Source organism: Saimiri boliviensis, chromosome 14, assembly GCF_048565385.1.
Source record: "Saimiri boliviensis isolate mSaiBol1 chromosome 14, mSaiBol1.pri, whole genome shotgun sequence".
NCBI classification, from domain to species: Eukaryota; Metazoa; Chordata; class Mammalia; order Primates; family Cebidae; genus Saimiri; species Saimiri boliviensis.
In genome coordinates, this window is record NC_133462.1 from 83,789,542 (window position 1) to 83,814,279 (window position 24,738).

The 24,738-nt window shown below is 41.4% G+C and overlaps 1 protein-coding gene across 2 annotated transcripts in view; it reads right to left on the reverse strand.

The window, feature by feature from the left end:
• The window catches only part of B3GALNT2 (beta-1,3-N-acetylgalactosaminyltransferase 2), a 56,288-nt gene extending 33,666 nt beyond the window's left edge, over positions 1–22,622 (reverse strand). The window contains exons 1-4 of one of the 2 annotated variants that reach the window (XM_039464302.2): positions 22,291–22,620; positions 12,246–12,393; positions 7,108–7,208; positions 1,818–2,011 (exon numbers count right to left, since the gene is read on the reverse strand). In XM_039464302.2, coding sequence (XP_039320236.1) covers positions 1,818–2,011; positions 7,108–7,208; positions 12,246–12,393; positions 22,291–22,402 — 555 coding nt within the window. In that variant the 5' untranslated portion in view covers positions 22,403–22,620. Of the gene's footprint in view, positions 1–1,817; positions 2,012–7,107; positions 7,209–12,245; positions 12,394–22,290 lie in introns of both variants that reach the window. The other variant, XM_074385341.1, reaches the window with a different exon arrangement.
• Positions 22,623–24,738: the final 2,116 nt, after the last annotated feature.

Consider the following 24,738-nt stretch of genomic DNA (forward strand, 5'->3'; position numbering starts at 1 on the left):
CTGTAGGACAATACCAAAAGATCTAACATACATGTAATTAGAATTCCAGGAGGAGTAGAGTGAGTGAGTGAAGTCAGAAAAGGTTCTGGACATTAATAACTGAAAATTCCCTAAATTTGGTATAAGACATATATTTTACAGATACTAGGAATGTGGCAAGTCCTGAATAAAACAGACCCAAAAAAAACCAAACAAACAAACCACCCACCAGGGCTGGTGCAGTGGCTCACACCTGAAATCCCAGCACTTTGGGAGGCTAAGGAAGGCAGATCACTTGAGATCAGGAGTTCCAGACCAGCCTGGCCAACATGGCAAAACTCCATCTTCACTAAAAATAGAAAAATTAGCCAGGCATGCACCTGTAATCCCAGCTACCTGGGAGGCTGAGGCAGGAAAATTGTTTGAACCTGGGAAGCAGGGGTTGCAGTGAGCCAAGATCATGCCACTACGCGGCAGCCTGGGTGACAAAGTGAGACTCCGTCTCAAAAAAAAAAAAAAAAAAAAAAAAAAAAAATCTGCCAATCATATAATATCATGGACAAGTCTCAAAAACATGATGTTGAGTGAAAGAAGCCTTACCCAATAGAGTATTTACTATATGATTTCACTTATATATAAAGTCCCAGAACTACTCTATGGTGAAACAAAAAATTAGAACAGTGGTTGCTTCTGGGAGACAGGGAAGGAACTGACCGTGAAGAAACATGAGGCAATTTTCTAGGGTGATATGCTCCATATCTTGATAGCAACTTGGGTTATACCAGTTTATACAGTATAATCACGTTAGGTCAGGAGTTTGAGACCAGACTGGCTAACATGGTAAAACTATGTCTCTACTAAAAATACAAAAATTAGCCAGGCATGGTGGCACACGCTTGTGGTCCCAGCTACTAGAGAGGCTGAGGCAAAAGAATCACTCAAACTCAGGAAGCGGAGGTTGCAGTGAGCCAAGATCGTGCCACTGCACTGAAGCCTGGGTGACAGAGCAAGACTCGGTCTCAAAAAAAAAAGAATGCACATTTCACTGTATATAAATTTTAAAAACCATAAACATATTAAAGTCTAATTAATGATATGCATGCTGAAGTGTTTAGGCTTGAAATATACTGATGACTGCAACTTACTCTGAAATACATTTTTAAAAAACATAGGTTGATGAGTGAATATATTTTGTGATAAACCAAACACAGAAAAATGTTAACTATTGTAGATGTATAGTTAAGTGGCTATAGGGGTGTTTACTAAATAATTCCTCCAAGTTTTCTGCATGTTAAAAATTAAAAATCAGAACTTTCAAATACAATTCCATGCTACTCCTTCAGATAAACTCTGTGAACAAATCAGATTTCCCCACATATCAGGAACAGAGAAACCTCAATGGTTTAAACTTTAATTCCTTCCACATCCTTATTACAAAAAAAGATGTGAAGCAACTATTAGCCTTGTATTACGGACTTTTACAGTTGGAAGAAAGAGACAGTAATACTCACTTATCCTAACAGTCCTGAACTTTTTACATCCATTACCAACTTTTGAAATTCCCTAGGCTTTAGGGAATTTTAGGTTGGAGATTTCTATTCTAGTCAACTTCTTCCTTTCTAGATATAGCAATAGCACACTTATTCATAGATAGCCTATCCACAAACCAGTCTTATATCACATTACAGTGTATTTAGTCAACAGCGGAAGGAAGGGGAAAGTCTCTTAAACCAGAGAGAATTATATAGTCTTCTAATTACTTACTCTATGTCATAAGAAAAAGTTGATGTTTTTGAAAAAGAAAAAAGAGCAAAAAACTTGTACAAAGCAGTGCATACCTCTTGTTCTGCCTGATAAAGTTTGACGGTGATGTTTCTCTGGAAACCCACATTGTTGGCATCATAGAACACTCCAAGACTGGTAATAACGATGGGGTAGAGAACTCGGAAACTCACACTGACAACTCGATCCTCAGAGAGCCCTGATGAAGTCTCTTCCGACAGACTGAATGCTTCAATTTCCTGATTCAAAACTAAGTAATGAGAACAGGTTTATACAACTGAACAAATATAATCCTTTGTTTTACTAGTAGGAAACAGTGAAGTGGAATTAATGCCAAAACCTAGGTAATTATTTTCTATATAATTCACAAATGGCAGGAATTTTTTAAAAATACCTGAGAAACATGGATGCTTCTATATAAACATTTTTGAAATTGAAGAAAGTTTTCAGCCACAATTAAGTAAATCAGTTATCAGAACTACTTCAATAGCTTTTTGCATACATGTGTGCATGTATAACTGCCACAGGAGATGATTAAATTTAAGTCACCTGGAAGGCATCTATTTGGAAGGGTTTAATAGAAATAATAAAAATAGTACTGACTGTAGTCATAAATAATCAGTAAGTTTGATCTTACTCCGCAAATTCCAAAAATCCTACTTCTTGTTAGGCAATTTTTTTTTTTTTTTTTTTGAGACAGCGTGTCGCTTTGTCGACAGGCACCAGGCTGGAGGTGCAGTGGTGTGATCTCGGCTCAATGCAACCTCCACCTCCTTGGTTCAAGCAATTCTCCTGCTTTGACCTCCCGAGTAGCTGGGACTACAGGCGAATGCCACCACGCCCAGCTAATTTTTTTTTTTTTTTTTTTTTTTTTGAGACTGAGTTTCGCTCTTGTTACCCAGGCTGGAGTGCAATGGCGCGATCTCGGCTCACCGCAACCTCCGCCTCCTGGGTTCAGGCAATTCTCCTGCCTCAGCCTCCTGAGTAGCTGGGATTACAGGCATGCACCACCATGCCCAGCTATTTTTTTTGTATTTTTAGTAGAGACGGGGTTTCACCATGTTGACCAGGATGGTCTCGATCTCTTGACCTTGTGATCCACCCACCTCGGCCTCCCAAAGTGCTGGGATTACAGGCTTAAGCCACCGCGCCCGGCCAATTTTTGTATTTTTTAATAGAGACGGGGTTTCACCATGTTGGCCAGGATGGTCTCGATCTCTTGACCTCGTGATCTGCCCACTTTGGCCTCCCAAAGTGTTGGGATTACAGGTGTGAGCCACCAAGCCTGGCCCTTGTTAGTCAATTTAAAACATATGTGATACATCAGGCAATTATCACAGTATAAATAGGCAACTAAAGTCACTTCAAATAACGTTTGAAAAACTCTTCCTGTACAGCACTGATAAAAGATAAGCATATCAGACACAGTTCTGAACCACCTTCCATGTGCCATTCCCTATCACATTTACATCTTCACAACTACTCTTGTGGTTGTGGCATTATCTCCACTTTATAGATTAAGAAACTGAGGCCCAAAGGGATTAAGCAATTCACTTAAGGTCACACAAAGTGGCAGATCTAAGAATCAAGCCCAGTTTAGTGATTCCAAAGTCAGTCCTCTTTCTATTCACCAACGGCTGTCTAATCAGTGCCAAAACAGTTATTTTCAAATAATTTCTTTTATTTCATTTATGTATTTCTTTTTTTTTGAGACAGTCATCCAGTCACTAAGGCTGCTGTACAGTGGCATGGACATGGTTTATTGGCAGTCCTGACCTCCGTTGCTCAAGGGATCCTCCTGTTTCAGCCTCCTGGGTAGCTGAGACCACAGGCACACGCCACCAGGCTTGGCTAATTTTTTGTAGAAATGGGGTCTTGTCATGTTACCCAGGCTGGTCTTGAACTCTTGACATCAAGCAATCCTCCCACCTCAGCTTCCCAAAGTGCTGGAATTACAGGCATGAGCCACTGTGCCCAGTCTTCAAATAAATTTTCTAATTACCGTAAATGAATTAGGATACATTAAATAAGGCAGTTAATATGGCAGAGAATATCAGTGCTACTTTAATAAAACTCTATTTTAAAAGATTATCAAAGTTCTCTGTGTTTTTTAGAGCTGTGGTTTTCAAATTTTGCTGACTACACAACCCCATCAGTTAAAAAATTTGTACATGCAGCCATTTACTTACAAATTACATGCATATCTTGTGGTGAATATATATATTCAGTACTAATAAAGACTGTATTTTCTTATTTTCAGATAAACAAATTCTAAGCCTGGGCAACACAGCAAAACCCTGTCTCTACAAGAGATAGAAAAATTAGCTGGGCGTGGTGGTGTGTACCTGCAATCCCAGCTATTTGGGAGGCTGAGGCATGAGAATTGCTTGAGCCTGGGAGGCAGAGGTTGCAGTGACCCGAGATTGTGCCACTGCACTCCAGCCTGGGCAACAGAGCGAGACCCTGTCTCAAAAAAAACAAAAAAACAAAAAAAAAACAACTTGTATTTTCTTCCTACACTCTAGCAGATCACTTGGATACCCACTTTAGAGTTCCTAGAAGCTCTTTACACTCAGTAGATGCCCAGTAAAATGGGACTAAAGCAAAGTGATGACTCATACCTCATTAGAGGCATAAGCAGGAGGGGAAAAAAAGGAGAACACAGTTTTTTGTCATGGACTAGGCAAGCATTAACCGGAGAGTCTAGACTACAACATAATGGATAACAATACAATTTTTAAAAAAGATATTCAGTAAATAAAAGATATCCATATTAGAAATCTCTTTATTAAAAGCAGTATGTCAAGCACATTATAATATAGCATTTTTAGGTATTTTCTTATCTAAAACAAATGTGCCTTGAGTTTCAAGTTACGTGGACACAGGAAATCCCACTGCTTTACAGTGCTATTGTAATCAAACCTTCTACCAGAGCCACAGTGTCATGAGTAATGCTTATCATAACCTTCAGGTACTGAAATAACCATAATTGCCCTCTGGATCATTGAAAAGATAAGATTAGGTTCAGTATTAACTTAGTTATATACACATTTAAAAAATTCATAACCTAGGGGTATTACATATATGAAAATGTTCTATTAATTAAAAAATTATAGTTCTTTACTTTTAATAAATAACAGCACTTAAGATAATAAAAGTATGGTTAATTTAAAAGTGAAGGGCTTCTTTTTGTTTTGATTTTCAACTGTAATTTGTTGAAGGAATACCGAATCATCACGTGATAAAACATTATGTAAGATTTACGATCCTTTAAGACTCCAGTGAAAGCCAAAGGACTTTCTACACTGAACACAATTCATACATAAAATCTGCTTACAATGTTAACTGAATTCATAGAGATCCTAAGTAAAAAACCCCTGTTTTATAATACAGACCTGAATATATTGTCCAATTTATTTAAAAAGCTGTTTGAAACCCAACTTTACAAAATGGCAGGCTCTTTTAAATAATGTTAGGTACTCTCCACCTTCCAGGACCTATTCTAAATACATGATATGTATCAACTTATTTCACCCTTATGTCAATCCCCATGAGGAAGATTCTTTTATCCCACGTTTACAGGTGATAAAACTGAGGCAGAGGAGGTCACACAGCTAGAAAATGGCAGAGCTTGGATTTAGAGCCATGGAGCCTGCTTATAAAAGTGAGGTGTTATGTAATTACACAGTTTTAACAAACCTTAAAATGCCAGAAGTCTTAAAAAAAAAAAAAAAAATGCCAGAAGTCTTAATCAGCATATTTAAGACTTAGAAGTTTAAGCTCCCTTAGAAACACAGCTGAACATAAAAGGAAGTACTAATAAACACAGAGTTATAAGTTTATCAACTTCCTAAAATTGGTTCCCTGGTGACACACAGAGAACCTAATTAGGATCAGCTTTCTTTGTTGTTTTTTCTTCTTTGGTTTTGAGACAGGGTCTCGCTCCGTCCCCTAGGCTGGAGTGCAGCAGTCTGAGATCATAGCTTACTGCAGCTTCGAACTGCTGGGCTCAAGCAGTCCTCCTACCTCAGCCTCCTAAGCAGCTGGAACTACAGGCATGAGTAACCATCCTCGGTTAATTTTTTTTTTTTTTTTTTTTTTTGCAGACATGGGGACTTACTATGTTGCCCAGGCTGGCTTGGGCTCCTCCTCCTGCACTGGTGTCCCAAAGTGCTGGAGCAGCCTTCTTTGTCCTCACCAGAATTTTTACAAACTTTTAATTTTAAGGCACAAATAATGTTACTTGTGTTTTAAATTTTTTTACTATTTGTTTCTTTTACAGAAATAAATTAGACAATAATTCTAAGAGAAAGCTGATTCACAATATTTGTTTCTTCTATTTATTTATAATAACTTCTTCAAGGTTATTATAAATTAACTGTTAAAATCAGCAGTTTTCCAAAAGTTCAAAATTTGGTAATTCAGGATTTGTCTTAGCATAAGGAACTTCCAAATATATGTGAATCACACTGAAAAATAAAGTCTCCTGGATCCTGAAGTTTCAATTCTGTAAAGAATCTCTACAGATACCCCAAGTCAATCTGTCAAAAATGATGAAACATGCCAGATGTGATGGCTCACACCTGTAAATTTCAGGACTTTGGGAGGCTGAGGCGGGTGGATCACAACAGCTGACTACCTCCCTAGCTGACTCCAGTGAGGTCAGGAGTTGGAGACCAGCCTGGCCAAGATGGTGAAAGCCCATCTCTACCAAAAATACGAAAATTAGCCAGGTGTGGAGGCAGGTGCCTATAATCCCAGCTACTCTGGAGGCACAGGAAGGAGAATTGCTTGAACCCAGGAGGAAGAGGTTGCAGTGAGTCAAGATGGTGCCAGTGCATGCTAGCCTACGTGACAGAGCAAGACTCCATCTCAAAAAAAAAAAAAAAAAAAAAAAAAAAAGAGGAAAACATAAATTTGGATGAAAGACATTTTAGTCTGTTAAAAACAGACTCCAGGGAATGGTGGCTCATGCCTGCAATCCCAGTGCTTTGGGATGCTGAGGCTGGTGGATCCTTTGAGGGCAGGAGTTCAAGATCAGCCCAGGCAAGACAGTGAGACCCCATCTCTACAAATATTTAAAAATTAGCCACGTGTTGTGGCACGTGCCTGTAGTCCTAGCATGGTGGTGAGGCAGGAGGATCACTTGAGCCCAGGAGTTTGAGGTTACAGTGAGCCATGATTGTGCCACTGCACGCCAGCCTAGGTGACAGAGCAAGATCCTGTCTTTAAAAAACATAAGTAAATAAAATAATAAATAACAAAACAGACTCCATACCATCAAGCTTAGCAACTTTTACTCAACATCAAGCTTGAGTATGGCAGTCGAGGGAAAAGGTGACTTACCTGGGTTTGTGATGTTGAGTAGTTTACAGGAATAAGGATCCTCCCTGTCTTCCACAGGCACTTCACAGCCATGAGCACCTATTATGAACTTCACAAGCACACTGAGAGATGTGTTGGCATTAACATCAGTTACTGATCTTCACCTCGCACATGCACGTTTCCTCACGCCCATTTCAGAGCTTTTACTTTTGAGACACAAGTGTTTTACAATTAATTCTCTACCTTTATTCTTCTAGTCTAGCAAAATGGGGGAACAAGCAAACTAAAAGTTGATAACTGCCAAGTTACTTACACATGAATCCTTTATTGCAATGGTGTATTAAAGCAAGTATGAATACGTCTGGCCTCGCTACCGGCATGTTCGTATCATTTAAAAGCAAACTATGGTCAAGTCAGCTTCTCATGCCCCTACCTAAAAACACATCTGTATCTAAAATATTCCTTTTTGCCTTCTTCTATTTCAGAAGGTGTTCCTTTTGCTCAAGATTAGGTCCTTCCATCCAAGAGGAAATTCCCTTTTCTCCTAGACTTTGGTTCACTGGTTACCTCCATTAACTAGTGGCTCCTTCCCTTCACATTATAAACATGATAAAGTCCTGACTCTAATTTCTCTTTACCTACCATCCTTCCTTGCCACCACACTTTACACTGAAGTCCTACAAAGAAATTAAAATTGCAGCCTCTCGTTTCTTACCTCCCACTCATTTTATAAAACAGGAGTTTTAACTTTAACATCACCATTTCCACTGAGATTACCACCAATGTAACCAATGAGCTGCTGCTAAAAATCAATAGATATTCTTCAACTCTTACCCTCCTGGCTTCTCATGGCTCCAAATTGCCCATCTCCCTAAAATGCTCTCTTCCCTTCCTTCAGCGGCCTGCTCAGTCATCTTCACTGGCTCTTCCTCCTCAGCTTGTCCATTGAAAGTGGTATTAGACCAGGGCTCTGCTCTTGGGCCTCTTCTCAATCTACTCATTTTTTTTTTTTAACTTCCTTTCCCTAGACAGTACTATTTATTCCCAAGGCTTCAACTAGCATGAGAATGATTCTTCAACTAGTAACTCTAGTTTTTTCTTTTTCTTTTTCTTTTTGAGATAGAGTCTCGCTCTGTCACCTAGGCTAGAGTGCAGTGGCGCAATCTCAGCTCTCTGCTGCCTCGGTCTTCCAGGTTCAACCAATTCTGCCTCAGCCTCCTGAGTAGCTGGGATTGCAGGCATGCGCCACCACAACTGGCTAATTTTTAAATTTTTAGTAGAGATGGGGTTTCACCATGTTGGCCAAGCTGATCTCAAATTCCTGGCCTCAAGTGATCTGCCTGCCTCGGCCTCCCGAAGCGCTGGGATTACAGGCGTGAACCACTGTGCTGGGCCCTCAATTAGTAACTCTAGTTTAGGCCCAGGTTCTAAGTAAAGGACGTGTAAATTCATTGGACATCTTTACCTAGATGGCCCACAGACAGCTGTTTGCTAAAGCCTGCTACTACTGGCTTCTGAGAGCCAACTGTCAACTTTTCAGAAATTTTGTGAGATGGTTATTAAACATAGCCTTTATTTAAAATTAAATATATATTAAAAACAAAGAAAATAATCACTTATTAAAACATTCTGCTATTATCTATGATCTTGAGGTCATTTATATTTCTTACATCTATCTACATGGTGGAAATAGTATATACGGCATGCTACTGCTTATCTTTCTCCCACTCTGTGCTCAGCGATGTCACATTAGTTCCTTGAATTGGCTATGGTGGGAATATTCACACCATAGAAACTGGTAAATAATACAAATAAGGGTTTGGTTTGTTGTTTTGTTGATTGGCTAGACTTAAAGTATAGAGAAAATGTTGATAATGCAAATTAAGCTTAATGTGAGGTGCCTATCTATAGCTATTACGTAGTGAATAGTACAAAAAAAAAAGTCAAGGAAATACGATTCCAGTGTTCAAAGACTATTACCTGATATAGCATAGAAGTCACTGACTATTGACTAAGTGTAAAGCTGACATATCTTAGCTGTCACTTTAGTCTTCACTGTTTACTTAAAAGACTTTTGCCAGAACTGTAACCACAAGTTGGTCATTGATAGGAGAGTCTGTCAATTACATGCTGTATATCCTTTATGTCAATAAAATGTATAATAAACATGTATACACATATAAGCATCCTTTTCCCCAGAGGGCCAGTTAGTAAATCTTTATCAGTATATCACTGCCTGCAGGAACTTCAAAGTCAACATATCCACAACTGAGCTTCTTTCCCATGAATCCTGCTCTTCTCACGCAGTATTTTTGTTCTGATTGATGATTCCACTATTCTCCAAGTCAGAACACTAGCAATCTTCCTAGTTTCCTCCTCCATTTTCTATATTCAATGACTTTATTCTCTCATAAGGTCACCTCTGTAGATCAGCCCTCAGCAGTCCTTGCCTCAACAGATCTCACCCTTCCACTTAACCCTCCGCATGAGTTCTACATGATCTGCTCACTGTCTGCCTCTTACAGACAAATGCTTCCCTCCTCTTCTCCTCTCTTTATTTACACTATTACACCTAATTTCCTTCTACTAAATGTCAAGCCCCCCCAAACACTCAGGCTATACTGTATTTATCTTTGTATTCTACCACACATACTAAACTATCTGCTTACAGAAGTACTTAGCGTTGAGTTTGGCTCCTTTGGGGAAATCCAAGAATGGAAAATATGTCATAACCACAGAAATACACTTTCTGTTACTAATAACCAATTAAGGCAGAATACCTTCCATAGACAACTAGCATTTGGAATAAAAGTATAAATAGAAATGAATAAATCTGCTAACTAAATTATTGCAAGTATGTACCAAATTTGGTTTTTTAGCCATCTTACTAGATATTCTTACTAGATCCACAAAATTACCGTATCCCAGGAAGGTGTTTCTGCCTAATACCTATTTTTATAGAAATAGCCAATCATTTTCATAACACAAATCAAGCTTACCAAGTTTAAAGCAAGACTGTTACGACGGCAAATAAATTAGTGAATGTCCAAATATTAACTTTACTCATTACATTTAATTCCGAGTCATTCATTCAATAGCTGTTGAATCCTTAGTCTGCACCAAGCTAGGTTTTAGGTATTGAGAATACCCCAGAGAAAAAACCTGAAGCCCCAGTGCTCATGAATCCTACATTTAAGTGAAGAAAGCTAAACAATTTGACAACTAAATACAATACATGCCAGTTGGTGAGAAGTGTTACAAAAAAAAAAAAATTAAAGCCGACTAAGGGAAGACAGAAACAGGACAGGGGTGGGCTGACCTACTATTTAATATAGGGCTGTCTGCTAGAGTAACATCTAAGCAGAGACCTGAAAGAAGTGAGTGACGAGGACACTAGTGAGAAAGGAAGGAGCAAATGCAAAGGGCCTGAGGCAGGAGCACTTTTAGTGTATGAAAGTACAGTAAGGTGGCCAGTATAGGGAAAGTGGATGTAGATAAGGTCAAAGACCACAATCAAGACTTGTGGTTTCACTGTGAGCAAGAAAGGAGGTCAATGAAGGAGTATGAATAGAGAATTGACATAATTTCACTAATATTAAAAGGATCACTCTGACTGCTCTATGGAAAATAAAATGTAGGGAGTCAAAGGTAGAAGCAGTAAATTCAGAGAAGGGGGCTTCTGCAATAACTCAGGTGAGAAGCAGTGGTGGCCTATTATCAGATGGTAGTGGAACGGTGGTGAGAAGTCAGATTCTGGGTATGGTCTAAGCAGCGTTAGAAGGTATGCTGATGGACTAGATGCGGCATATGAAAGGAAAAGTCAGGATAACACCAAGGGTTTTGGTCTGAGCAACTGGTGGTGGAGTCATTATTTTCTAACAGGGAAAGGCTACAGAAAGTACAGCTTTTGGACGTGGTTCTGACAGTAGTGATGATTCTGAGGTCTTTCATTTGCTGTGTAATAGGCTCTACTATTATTGCAACCATGGACTAAGGAAACTCGTCTTGAAAAGGAATGAAAGCTGCTGTGAGTAAGCACTCCTAGTGACAAGAAAATTCACAAGTAGGCTGGGCTCAGTGGCTCACCCTTGTAATCCCAGCACTTTGGGAGGCCGAGGCAGGAGGATCCCCTGAGGTCAGGAGTTCGAGACCAGCCTGCGTAACATGGTAAAATCCTGTCTCTACTAAAAATATAAAAATTAGCTGGGCGAGGTGGCAGGTGCCTGTAATCCCAGCTACTTGGGAGGCTGAGGCAGGAGAATCACTTGAACCCAGGAAGTGAAGGTTGTAGTGAGCCAAGATCGTGACACTGCACTCCAGCCTGAGTGACAGAACAAAACTCCATCTCAAAAAAAAAAGAAAGAAAGAAAGAAAGAAAGAAAGAAACTTTCCATGCATTTCTTCCCCTAGTTCCTCACCACAGAGTCTTCAGAGGCGGGTCTCACTGGGAACAGACTAAGGCTTTGGGCCCCTAACTAACAACTGAGAGCTATTTAATGTCAGCATGAGATGCATTACCAAAGCTCAGTTCTGGAAGGGTAGTCAGAAAAAAGAGCATGGCATATTACACATACTGCAGATCACACAAGTAAAAAATACTACAAAACTGAAAAAAACTAAATTTATCTCTGTGAAGTTAGTGAAAAGTATATTTAGACACGTGCATGTGTCTAAGCAGAGAAATGTTCTGGAATAGAACCTTTTAAGAATTGCTATTCTAAATTAAAGAAAACAAACAAACCACACTGGGTATCTAAATACTACATATGTTAACCAATGAATATACTCTCTCCCAACTATCATTTGGCTTAAAATCTTCATTAAATTTACTTTTTGGCCCAAACTATATGGAAGAAAAGCAAATAAAACAGCCATTTCTCCCAGGAAGAGGCCACATATCTGAATGAACATTTCTATTCAAAATACGGTTTCTCAGAACTTTGTTTTTAAGTTAGGCAGGGTCTCACTCCCATCGTGCAGGCTGGAATGCAGTGGTACAATCACAGCTCACTGCAGCCTCAACTTCCCAGGCTCAAGCAATCCTTCCACCTCAGCCTCCCAGGCAGCTGGGACTCCAGGCATGTACCACCATGCCTCGCTAGGTTTTTCAGAACCCTTATTTCAATAAACCAGGCAAAGTAACAACTCAGAAAACCTACCGTTGACTTAATGTGGGATGCTTTAGCAAATGCCTGAGCCACGTGTTTCTTATCACGTTTCGAAGTTCATGGTTATTGCGAGCTGACAACACGCCAACTACCACATCATAGTGACTAGATTTCCACTGAGGAAATAAGGCCAACTGATCTAGGAATAAGAACAATAAATCAGAAATAAGTCATGTCTCAATTACTGTGAAGTTCACTAGGTATCATAAGTTTATTACAAAATAAGCTTATGTTTGTAGGAAATTCAGATAAATACAAAGAAAAAACATTTACATCACATATAAACCCATTATCCAGAGAAAACCACTAGTAACATTTTGGTGTAGGGTCTTTTTGTCTTCCCTGTATATGTATGTATTCATGCTCACATAAGTATATAAATTCTTCCAAACAAACAAGATGTCTGTGGTAAGAATCTGTTTCAAAATGCAATGTAGCATAAAAACATATAATAGTAGGCAGTAGGAGTCACTCAGGCCACAGGTAGAATCTGGGCTCTCTGTATATTAGCTATATGTTACTTAGCTTCTTGAGCTTCAGTTTCCTTAACTACAAAATGGTTATAATACTTCTCATGAAGCTGTTGTAAAAGTTAAATGAGATAACATGTATAAAGGTCTTGGCTTGGTATTAGGCATATAGGAGGCATTCAATGGCAACTAAAAAAAAATTGCTTTGAAAAGAGAACTCCTACATTCATGTAAGTTACTACGTTTGAGGGATGAAGTTGAGGGACTTCCCTAGTGGAAAGTAATGCAACCTTTATTTATGTCAATGAATTCTATGGCCACTAAATCTTTTACTACCTACTAAATATTCTAAAGAATGACGGGAAAGCAACGTTTTTAGTAAGAAAATAAAGTAACAAGTCATTCTGAACGGCTCATTTTTTAGCATCATAAGGTCTAATGGGCAGGATTACGTTTCCATCTAAAACTTGTCCTTAGAAGACAGAAGAGAAAGATATACTTTGCCCTTGTTTTTCATCACCAGTTTTAAGGCCTGAGAGCTACAAGCTTATATATAGCTCTGATGAGGTATCCATTTCATCTCTTTCTCCAGTGGTGGGAACTGATCCAAAATGTTTCCAAAAATATATTATTGAAGCCCAGAATCTTTACTACATTAAATGCAATGTTTTTATATACCAGGGGATCTAAGTATTCAGTCTTTTTAAAAGACAACAAAACCACGTTGATCTTTTTTTTCAAAGTCCCAGTTAATAAAAATAGATCTTTCTACTAGGATAATTTTAATGATATTATAATACAGAAATTTTTGTGTACTTTATTTTCCACAATAAATATATTTCTTAGAATGTTCCATTCCAAATGGAATAGAGGTATTTATTATTTCACCCTACGATAAGTCTCGTACTAAAATGAGTTCTTTTATAAAGACAGAATTTATTTTTAAATAAATTCAAATTTTCAGAGTAAGCTTATTAATAGGCCATGTTTACTGAACACCTAATCTGTGAAACACACTACATATAGAATATCATTTAATGTTCACAAGCCTATGAAGTAGGTAATTGTTGAACAAATGAAACACACAGAGAATTCAGTAACTTGCCATAAGTCAAACAGCTTGGAAATGGCTGGGCTAAGATTTAATCCCAGGCAATCTTACTCCATTCTTTATCACTGTTCTATTCTATAGCTATACAGCTTAATATAGCTTATCTGAGTCTAAATTCTGATCTTTTTATCCATAATACAAGTGCAACTGAATTAGCAATAAGCAGATCACTGAACATGCTGGTTAACACATCAGTTTTTTTCATCTCATGGCTCAGAACATTTTTTCTCAGATACGTAACTGTGTGATGTAAGTTGTACCTAGTGCTGGAACTCACTCTAAATGAGTGTCTGAATTTGGAGACTAATTTAAATGATTATGTAAAATTGACAATATGACTCCTCACCTTTTTCAAAGAGAAATATTAAGTACATTCTAGTGTCAGGAAGGAGGCAAAGGTAGTGGTGACCAGCCAGTTCTGACATTGATTCCATAGCCAACATTTTGTATTGCTTTAGTAAAAAGATATTTAAATCCCTGTGCTTCAGCTTCTTAGAGAAAACTGATACAAAAAAGTCTTTGGATATTCTACTTCATTTGTTTCAAAGTCTCATCTCAGAAGATTAAAAGCTGTAGAGCAAAAATTGCATTTAATCTAAATGCCTCATTTATCTGACATCATCAGAAAATAAGGATGCTGCACAAAAGCAAATTTTCAAAAATCCCTTTTAATGCCAAAACATTTACTACCTTATTTTTAATGGTTAATCAAAGAAAATCTTTTAGAAATAGATTACATAGAACATAATTTAATCTTTTCTTGATTAAAGACTCAAAATCTTCATGAAAATTTCTCAAATCTAGGCTGGGTGAGGTGGCTCACGCCTGTAATCCCAGCACTTTGGGAGGCCAAGTCAGGTGGATCACCTGAGGTCAGGAGTTCGAGATGAGCCTGACCAACATGGAGAAATGCCATCTCTACTAAAAATACAAAATTAGCTGGGCATGCTGGCACATGCCTGTAATCCCAGCTACTCAGGAGGCTGAGGCAGGAGAATTGTTGAAGCTGGGAGGCAGAGGTTGCAGTGAGCCAAGATCATGCCACTGCACTCCAGCCTGGGCAACAAGAGCAAAACTTCATCTCAAAAAAAGAGAAATAAATAAAAAGAAAAAAGGAGAAAATTTCTCAAATCTATCCCTTTGTCATTAATTCTAGCTGCTGCTTAGTTAAGTCTGTTTTTTCACCTGGACCAGGACAAGGGCATCCTAACTGGGTTTTTTGTTTTTGTTTTTGTTTTTGAGACGGAGTTTCGCTCGTTACCCAGGATGGAGTGCAATGGCGCGATCTTGGCTCACTGCAACCTCCGCCTCCTGGGTTCAGGCAATTCTCCTGCCTCAGCCTCCTGAGTAGCTGGGATTACAGGCACGTGCCACCATGCCCAGCTCATTTTTTGTATTTTTAGTAGAGACGGGATTTCACCATGTTGACCAGGATGGTCTTGATCTCTTGACCTTGTGATCCACCCGCCTCGGCCTCCCAAAGTGCTGGGATTATAGGCTTGAGCCACTGTGCCCGGCCTCCTAACTGGTTTTTACCTGACTTCTCCATATTATTGCCAAACAAGATTTTTCTAAAAATAATAAGTAAGTACAAAGATAAACATGTGGCATGTGAAAACTCCACAGATTATGGATGTAAACTACTTTGATCTTATTCTACCTCTCTGTCACTGTCATTCTTCCCTGCTTCTAATCCATGTCTAAGCTGCTTCTGTTCAACTGCTTTACTTTACATGCATTTCTCTTTTTCTTGCAGAAGGGAAGTAACACGGGATATTGTGGTCTTTTAGGGAACTACTTCCAGATACACTGAAGTCAAATTTCAGAAATACAGGTTTTTTAAACCACATACCATTAATGTAAATTAGTTCAATAGACTCCTGACTACTGTGTCACACGGTACAAAACCCGACGTAGACGGATAATAAATACTTGGGTAAGAATGTTGCTCAAATTCCTAGCTCCCCTTACCAACTTGGCTCTAAACTCTTATTACCTTCTGTTATATGCTACAAGAAAAGAGTGCCTAGTTGATTCTGGTGTCTAGAAACAGAAAAAAAGTGCTCAGAAGTAAACACGATACAGAAGGACATAATGATAATTCACAAAAGAAAGGTAAATAGCAAACCTATGGAAAAAATGTTCAACTTCACTAGGAATCAAGTTTGAATTAGAGCAACGAGATACCAGTTTTCTCCTACATTCAAGCTGACAAATGTCTTCTTAAATAACTAAATGATGGGTACTTCACGGAAATGTTAGTGATTTCAAGAAAGTGTACTCTCTTTCATTGCTGGAAGGAATGTAATTTGGTACAGTCTTCTGCAGGGCAATTTGGCAAAGTATGTCAAATAATTTAGAACGGTATAACTTTGTCCAGCAATTCTAAGAACTCATTCTAAAGAAATAGTGATACAAAAATTTTTATTAATCACAGTGTCACCTATGAATAACGAAAAACTGGCCGGGCGCGGTGGCTCAAGCCTGTAATTCCAGCACTTTGGGAGGCCGAGGCGGGTGGATCACGAGGTCAAGAGATCAAGACCATCCTGGTCAACATGGTGAAACCCCGTCTCTACTAAAAATACAAAAAAATTAGCTGGGCATGGTGGCGTGTGCCTGTAATCCCAGCTACTCAGGAGGCTGAGGCAGGAGAATTGCCTGAACCCAGGAGGTGGAGGTTGCGGTGAGCCAAGATCGCGCCATTGCACTCCAGCCTGGGTAACAAGAGCAAAACTCCGTCTCAAAACAAAAACAAAAACAAAAACAAAAACGAAAAACTGCAAGCTACCTAAACGCATAAATAAGGGACTTGTTAAATAACGATGTAGCTGTATGACAGAATACCACGCAGTCATTAAAATTACATGTTAATTGCATCATTAAACATTATTCTATTAATATATTAAGATAAACAGGCTGTAGGAACTATGTACATACTAGACGGTTCCATTTATATAAAGTACAGAAGTAGTCAAATTTCTGCCACTGGTTACCATCCCTGCCAGCAACAGAACACACAGCATGAAGGGGACTTCTGAAGCACTGATGGTTTTCTTTTTTAAAATTTGGGTGGTGATTAGTTGGGTGTTACCAATTTGTGAAAATATATCAAGCTGCACCAATTTTATTCTCTTGATTTATTCATTCAAATGATAGAGCATCTCCTATGCTCATTGTTCTAGATGGCACAGATAGAGCAGTAAACAAAATCTTCATAATGTCAGCAATAAAGCAAAATCCCTTGCTGGGCGCAGTGGCTCATGCCTGTAATCCCAGCACTTTGGGAGGCCGAGGCGAGTGGATCACAAGGTCAAGAGATCGAGACCATCCTGGTCAACATGGTGAAACCCCGTCTCTACCAAAAATACAAAAAATGAGCTGGGCATGGTGGCGCGTGCCTGTAATCCCAGCTACTCAGGAGGCTGAAGCAGGAGAATTGCCTGAACCCAGGAGGCAGAGGTTGCAGTGAGCGAAGATCGCGCCATTGCACTCCAGCCTGGGTAACAAGCGAAACTCCGTCTCCAAAAAAATAAAATAAAATAAATAAAATAAATAAATCAAAATCCCAAGCAAGCTCCCTGAGGGTAATGTAAGGGCCAAGGGAACGTTTTCCCTCTGAAGGTTCAGTGAAAATCACTGACAAGAGACTGATTAATAGGCAAAAAGGTACATAAATTTATTTGATCAGTTTTATATGACATGGAAGCTTTCAGAATGAAGACCCAAAGATGCAGGAGAAACTGCCCATTCCTGTGCTTAGGTTCAACAAAGTATGAACAGCTATGTGATAAGACTGGACAGAAAGGGTAAGAACTAATGTTAATAGACGGAGTGAGAAAACCCAGCAAAGCCTGCCTGTCTGTCTGGAGTCTTCTTGTCCTGAGTTATAGTCCTTTCTTCTGGGTATGGGATAGGAGCCAGGTTCTTATAATCTGTAATCAAAGAAGGTAGACTAGGTAATTTTTATATAGAAAGGTGGTGGTGGGGAAGTCAGAGTAATATTTTTATGTTTAATCGTTGGCTTTGGGGAAGAGGAATTTTAGTTTCTATGGCTAGCCTCAGGTGAGCATTCGAAGCCAGAGAGAGGACAGCAGCAGCAGGTCAGAGAGAGCTGCTTCTGAGGCCTTATTTTGGGGTATAGTTTTTTTCTGAGACCCTACAGTAAGGACTATGTATTTTCTTTAATATGTAATATATCCTGAGAGTCTGGCAACCTGCCTGACTGCACTGAGAGCAGACATCCAAAAGTACATTAAAGTCTAGGGGAGGGCCCAGTGTGGTGGCTCGTGCCTATAATCCTAGCACTTCAGGAGGCTGAGGCAGGTGGATCGCTTGAGGTCAGAAATTCAAGACCAGCCTGGCCAACATGGCCAGTCTCTACTAATAATACAAAAATTAGCTGGGTGTGGTGGTGCATACTTGTAATCCCAGCTACTCGGGAGGCTAAGGCAGGAGAATGGCTTGAACCTGGAGGCAGCGGTTTCAGTTAGCCAAGATTTTGCCATTACACTCCAGCCTGGGTAACAGAGTAAAACCATGTCTCAAAATAAAGAAGTCTGAGGAAGACTGACATCAAAATTGATTGCTCAAAGTAAGCCCAAGAGTCTTAAAAATCAAACAAAAATTCCACTCTCATATGCAGCTTTGGAAGAGATCAGTCACAAATAGATACAAATCTTGAAAACGAAGGCCGGGTGCCTTGGCTCCCACCTGTAATCCCAGTACTTTGGGCGGCAGAGGCAGGCAGATCACAAGGTCAGGAGATCAAGACCATCCTGGCTAACATGGTGAAACCCTGTCTCTGCTAAATACAAAAAATTAGCTGGGTGTGGTGGTGCACAGCTGTAGTCCCAGTTACTTGGGAGGCTGAGGCAGGGGAACCTGGGAGACAGAGGTTGCAGTAGGCCGAGATTATGCCACTGCACTCCAGCCTGGTGACAGGGTGATACTCCGTCTCAAAAAAAAGGAAATCGATCACAGATCTAACAATTAGGACAATTATCATACACAATACCAAAGACACCTCCCAAAACACCACACTAGCACGGGCATCAGCTGCCATCAGACTACTACTCCTGTCTAAAACTTATGGCGTGTTTACTAGGAAATGGGCACTGGTCTGCATGTTTCACTAATTGAATCATCACAATAAGTCTATGAGATCATAATTTTATAAATAAGGAAAGTGAAGCACAGAGACACGATTAGCATAGAGGGATAATTTTGGGAGAACCTGCCCCAGGCAAAATTACAAAGCAAGCTCAGTCTGTTTTTCGACCTTCTACTTGCCCTGTGTCTGTTTCCATTAGACACTGTGAGCACCTTGAGAGCAGGGACTAGGCATCCAGCATAGAAGCTATGTTGAGTGACTATGTATCTATTGAGTGACGATGCTGCTTTCTTTTGGTTTCTTTCTTTCCAGATACACTAGAAAGAGGTGCCTTCTTCTGTCACATTGTTTTTCTAAATTAACCATTAAATCATTCCTACTTAGGGCATTCCCAAAACGAGTATTTTGTCACCAAGATATCCTATGCTTAGATTTCTTAGTTTGATAGTTATCTCCACCTCCATTTTTCTCTGTCACTCTTAGGTGTGCTGATTTCACTTCCTCTTTCCCTCACTGGTTTAAGGGAAGCCATCACATTAAAAAACTGCAGATTCTGGTACTCATTCACTCACTTCATTTAGGTCCCTCCTCAACTGTTCTCTCTTCAGAACGGAAGGGACTTCCCTGACCTATTTAAAAGCCACCTCTTTAATCTCTTAACACAGCTTTATCTTTTTTCACCATATTTATCACTATCCGCTGTGATAGTTATAATTATTTCCTGATGCTCTGTCTCCTCTTCTAATTTGTAAACTACCTGAAGGCAGGGAGTTTACCTTGATTACTGCTCTAATTCCATACCTACAACAGGAGCTGGCACACAGTAGGCTCTCAAATATTTGCTGAAGCAACTGCCGGCCAGAGAGCTTTTTTTTTTTTTTTTTTTTTTTTTTTTTTTTTTTTTTTTAAATATTCAGGGAAGGTAAATCTCTCTTTAAGAAAAAAAAAAAAAAAAAACTGCCATGACTTAATGAGACTGAAGACAGACAAAGCAAAAGAAGAAGAAAAACATTTTAAAAGATTAATCCAGCAAAAGAATACTTAGCAAAATCTTGGGTTTTTTCTCTCCCATTAGGCTTAAAGTATAAGGGTTAAAAAGTAAACACAGCGATTTTAGTTTAAACATGGTGAGAGCACAGTGGTAAAGGAACTATGGGAAATGTTAGCATTTAAGATCCTTCCATGCTTTTAGTTTTGAAAGCACCAAAAGAAAAAAAAAAAAGAAAGGTAGGAGTCAGTTATGTTTAATGAATGAATTAATCTTTTTGAGTTCCGCTCTTGTTGCCTAGGCTGGAGTGCAATGGCACGATCTCGGTTCACTGCAACCTCCGCCTCCTTGGTTCAAGTGATTCTCCTGCCTCAGCCTCCCGAGTAGCTGGATTACAGGCGTGCACCACCACACCCAGCTAATTTTTGTATTTTTAGTACAGACGGGGTTTCACCATGTTGGCCAAGCTAGTCTTGAACTCCTGACTTCAGGTGATCCACCCACCAGGGCCTCCCGAAGTGCTGGGATTACAGGTGTGAGCCACTGCATCTGGCCAGTCATGTTTAATTTAGATTATTAAAATATCGATGGGTTGACAGAGGCAGTAAACCACCAGGGAACACGTTTACCAGTGTAACAAACCTGTAGATTCGACACACATATCCAGGAACTTAACAAAAAACAAAACACAACCTTATTATCTAACCAGATACACAGTACTCATTCAAAGCCAAATTCACATAACTAGTATTGATCTTCTTACCTACATTATTACCCTGTCCTTTTCTATAGTCTACTTCATTTCCTAGATCTAGCCTAGTCTAACTGGATGGCAAATAAAGGTATTATTCTTCATCTGCAGTAAGGGAGTAGGAAAAATTTGTTTCAAACTAAGAGACTGCCTAACAAGTCTACTAAGAATTCACTTTGAAGGCAGGGTTTTTGTTTTACTGAACCCTAAACAACCATTAAGGTCATAAATATACTAAGGACGCTCTGTAATAGGTTCCAGCTGGGCTCACTCACAACGAAAGAGAGAAACCTGTAACACACAAACAGATGTTACAAAGCAGTTTTAATATATGGCACTCTCTTCTCAGTTCACTTTACAAAAACCTAAAAAACAACACTGAACGAAACCCTGACCCGTTAACTGGTTAAGAGTACTGTAGCACCATACTGTCATTAAATAACTTAAATAGTGTGTAATTCTATTCAGGTCACACAAACCCTTTTCAAAGAGCTGGTGATCTAATAGGAAAAGAGACTGTTACCAAAATAACCTCAATATAATTTCATATAACCGAAACTGTTTTGAGGATTGCCGAATACTTTCTACTTATAAGGCATAGAGTGCTGAACTGCAAATAATTCCAATTTTAAGAACTTTTGGATAAGTAAACAGCTGTTTTGGAGAGAGAGAAGGGGAAAAAATAAGTCCCGGTATAGTCACAAAATATTACATCATCTTTAAAAGCGCTTTCTAGGTTTCTTTTATGTCCTAGGGCAAGTTAAGGAAGAAGACAGAATAGGGAAACCTGAAGTCGTGTTCAGGGTGGTGGAACCCATGAACGAAATAATCCACGGGGCACCCACTGCGAGTAAAGCATTCTACTAGGCTGTGAAGCGAAACAAGAACAAAGGTTTCATTCCCGAGAGGGATGAAGTTTTAGAGCAAATGGACATGATCGTTAAAGAATTTGATATTTCCGTATGAACGGCATTAGCAGGCTCTGCGAACCAAACTCCCAGAACAACTCCACTCGCGGCCATGCCCTATTTCACGTCTAGATTCGTTTCACCGACTGACATCACGATCCGAGAATACGAACGACAGCGTATTCTTCCAGCAAAGTTAGTCCTTAAAAGCAAAACCCGGCGACCTCTGAAAACACGCACACACATTATCCACGGCACTAAAACCCGAGTCCTGACCGAGAAAAGACCAACGACTTGGGGAGGAAGAAACCAACTTCAGAGCCCGAGCTTCCGAAGCGGCAGGCGCCGGAGGCTGAAGGGCACCCGAGGCTCCCCTCCCGGGCGAGCGGGCGGCGTCGGGCTTCACCGCCCAGGCCTGCGGACGGGCGAAGGACTGGCAGCTGCGGGGGCCCGCGCTGCGGCCGTCACGGGAAACCGGGAGGTGAGGAGCCGCGAGGGCACGAAAAGAGAAACGCTCCCTCAAGTTTGCCCGAGGTTCACGCTCCGAGGATGAAAAGAGCCGTTTGTTTCGCCCGGGGACCGTCGCGTTCGGCCCTTCCCCCCCGCCCTCCAGCAATTCCCAGCAGAGCTCCGCGGCACGCAGCCGGGCCTCTCGCCCCCAGGGGCCGCCCGCCCGCCGGGCCCCGGGAACTCACCTGCAGGCCCGGCCCCGGAGGCGCGGGCGGGCGGCGGGGAGCGCAGCCGCAGCCAGAGGTGCAGCGCGGCCCCGAGCACACACGGGCACAGCAGCACCAGCCAGTTTCGCATTGGCCGCCCCCGCCGCGAACCGGGCTCTCCCGCGTCCCGGCAGAGAGGGAGGGGACCTGCAAGTGCGGAGACCGAGGCGAGGCGGCGAACGCCCGCGCGACCACTTCGAGCACGCCCGCTTTCGCGCTCAGCGCCGTCTGGACCTCCTCGCGGCTCCCGGCCCCGCTCCTCCGGTTCCTCAGACCGCCGGCGGCGGCGGCTTAGCCGGCCGAAGCCCCGCCCTCTCCACCCAGCCTTTCCTGCGGCTCCTCCCACCTTTTCTCCCACTCGCCCCGCCCTCTCCTCCCGCTTTCCCACCCGCGCCCGCCGGCCGGCCGGGAGCTGAAGTCCCGCTCCTGGCCCAGGCAGGGGGCGCCCGTGGGATGCTAACGTTTAAAAACCACATTTCCCATAATCCTAAGCATGCGTTCCGTCACTCGGCGGCCGCGGAAGCGAAGCGCGAAGTCCCACACAGAGCATGCGCATCTCCTCTTGACATTTGCTGCCACCCCACGGCCGAGGGGAGGTAGTGCCGGCTATCCGGCGCTCAGAGGCTTTCTCCAGCCACGAAGGGAAATGCGCTGAGACTAAGATTGCGGTTTGCCTCGGATTTGAAGGAAATCCGAGTGGCTCTTGTGTGAAATCACCCAGAGCTCCTTTGTTCTGGGTCCTCGTTTGTTCGCTTGCTGTGGATGGTGGGATTCTGCTGACGTCTCCTTGGCCCGAAGAGCGCGGGGCGAGGAAGCCGGAGTCTGGAGCGGTGAAACATCAGGGACTAGCTCTGGTGTAGTGGGTTCCCGCCCGGCTCTTTGCCCTGTTCTGTGCTCTGGGGCTGGAGCACGATGGCGATGGGCCAAACAGGGTAGAACTGCACGTGCTCCGGGTTCAAACTGGAGCTGGGAGCGAAACGGGAGCCGGGCGAGCTGGGAGAACGTGGGCTCCGGGGACCTGGGGAAGGGCGCCTTCCAGGCACAATGCTAGCCCCCCGTTGTGCGGCTGTGCCCCAAGCGGGAACCCTCCTGGCCCTCCCGGCCCGCGCCGAGGCTCCGAGAAAGCGGGGACCGGGCGGTGAGGGCACTGGGGTGAGAATGGGAAAGAAGGATGAGAACGAGCGGCTGGGCTATGGGGCGCTCTTGTTTTTTTTTTTTTTTTTCAGACGGAGTCTCTCTCTGTCGCCCAGGCTGGCGTGCAGTGGCGCGATCTGGGCTCAATGCAACCTCCGCCTCCCGGGTTCAAATAATTCTTCTGCCGCAGCCTCTCGAGTAGCTGGGATTACAAAGGTGCCCACCACCACTCCCAGCTAATTTTTGTATTTTTTTTTTTTTTTTAGTAGAGATGGGGTTTCACCATGTTGGCCAAGCTGGTCTGGAACTCCTGACCTCAAGTGATCCGCCCGCCTGGGCCTCCCAAAGTGTTGGGATTGTAGGCCTGAGCCACCGCACCTGGTCGCGTTTTTTTTTTTTGTTTGTTTGTTGTTGTTTTTTTAAAGTTTCCACAAGTTGTGGAAACAGAATGTGACTGTATTGTTGAGAAAAAGTCTTGGATGATAGAAGATTCACCTCAAACAGGCTTAAGGGACAAAAATACTTTGAGTAACTAACTGAACAGTCAGCAGTAGACTCCCCAGGCCCTGCCATTGTCTCAATGAGTGGCATAGTAGTTTCAGCAAACCAACCCTCTGTTGCAATTACATCTTATTTGTTTTATAATATTGTTTGCTGAAAAAAAAATTATCTATATCTATATATTGTTTTGAGATGGAGTCTGTTGCCCAGGATGGAGTGCAGTGGCACGGTCTCAGCTCACTGCAACTTCTGCCTCCTGGGTTCAAGTGATTCACCTGCTTCAGCCTCCCAAGTAGCTGAGATTACAGGTGTGTTCTACCAGGCCCAGCTAATTTTTGTATTTTTAGTAGAGATGGGGTTGGCCAGGCTGGTCTCAAACTCCTGACCTCCTGATCTGCCCACCTTGACCTCCCAAGGTGCTGGGATTACAGGTGTGAGCCACCATGCCTAGCCTGTTTGCTGTATTATATTTAATGTGATCATCTGTTTGCTTTGATAGTTGTACAAAAGCTATAAGCCTAAGGAGTTTATTCCACATGTTTGTGTTTAAGTAAAAGAATATAGATGATTTTAACTCATTAGGACCAGAAATCTTTGTTTTTACTTTAAAAGGGTTTTGTATATTTATCTGTCCCTACCTATCAGATTAACCAAAAACTCTTAAAATAATAATAATCATTTGTTACCTCTCACAATTTCTGTAAGTCAAGAATTTGAGAGCTGAGTTCTGGTTAAGGGTCTCATAAAGTTGCAGGAAGATGTCAGCTGGGGCAGCAGTCATCCAAAGGCTTG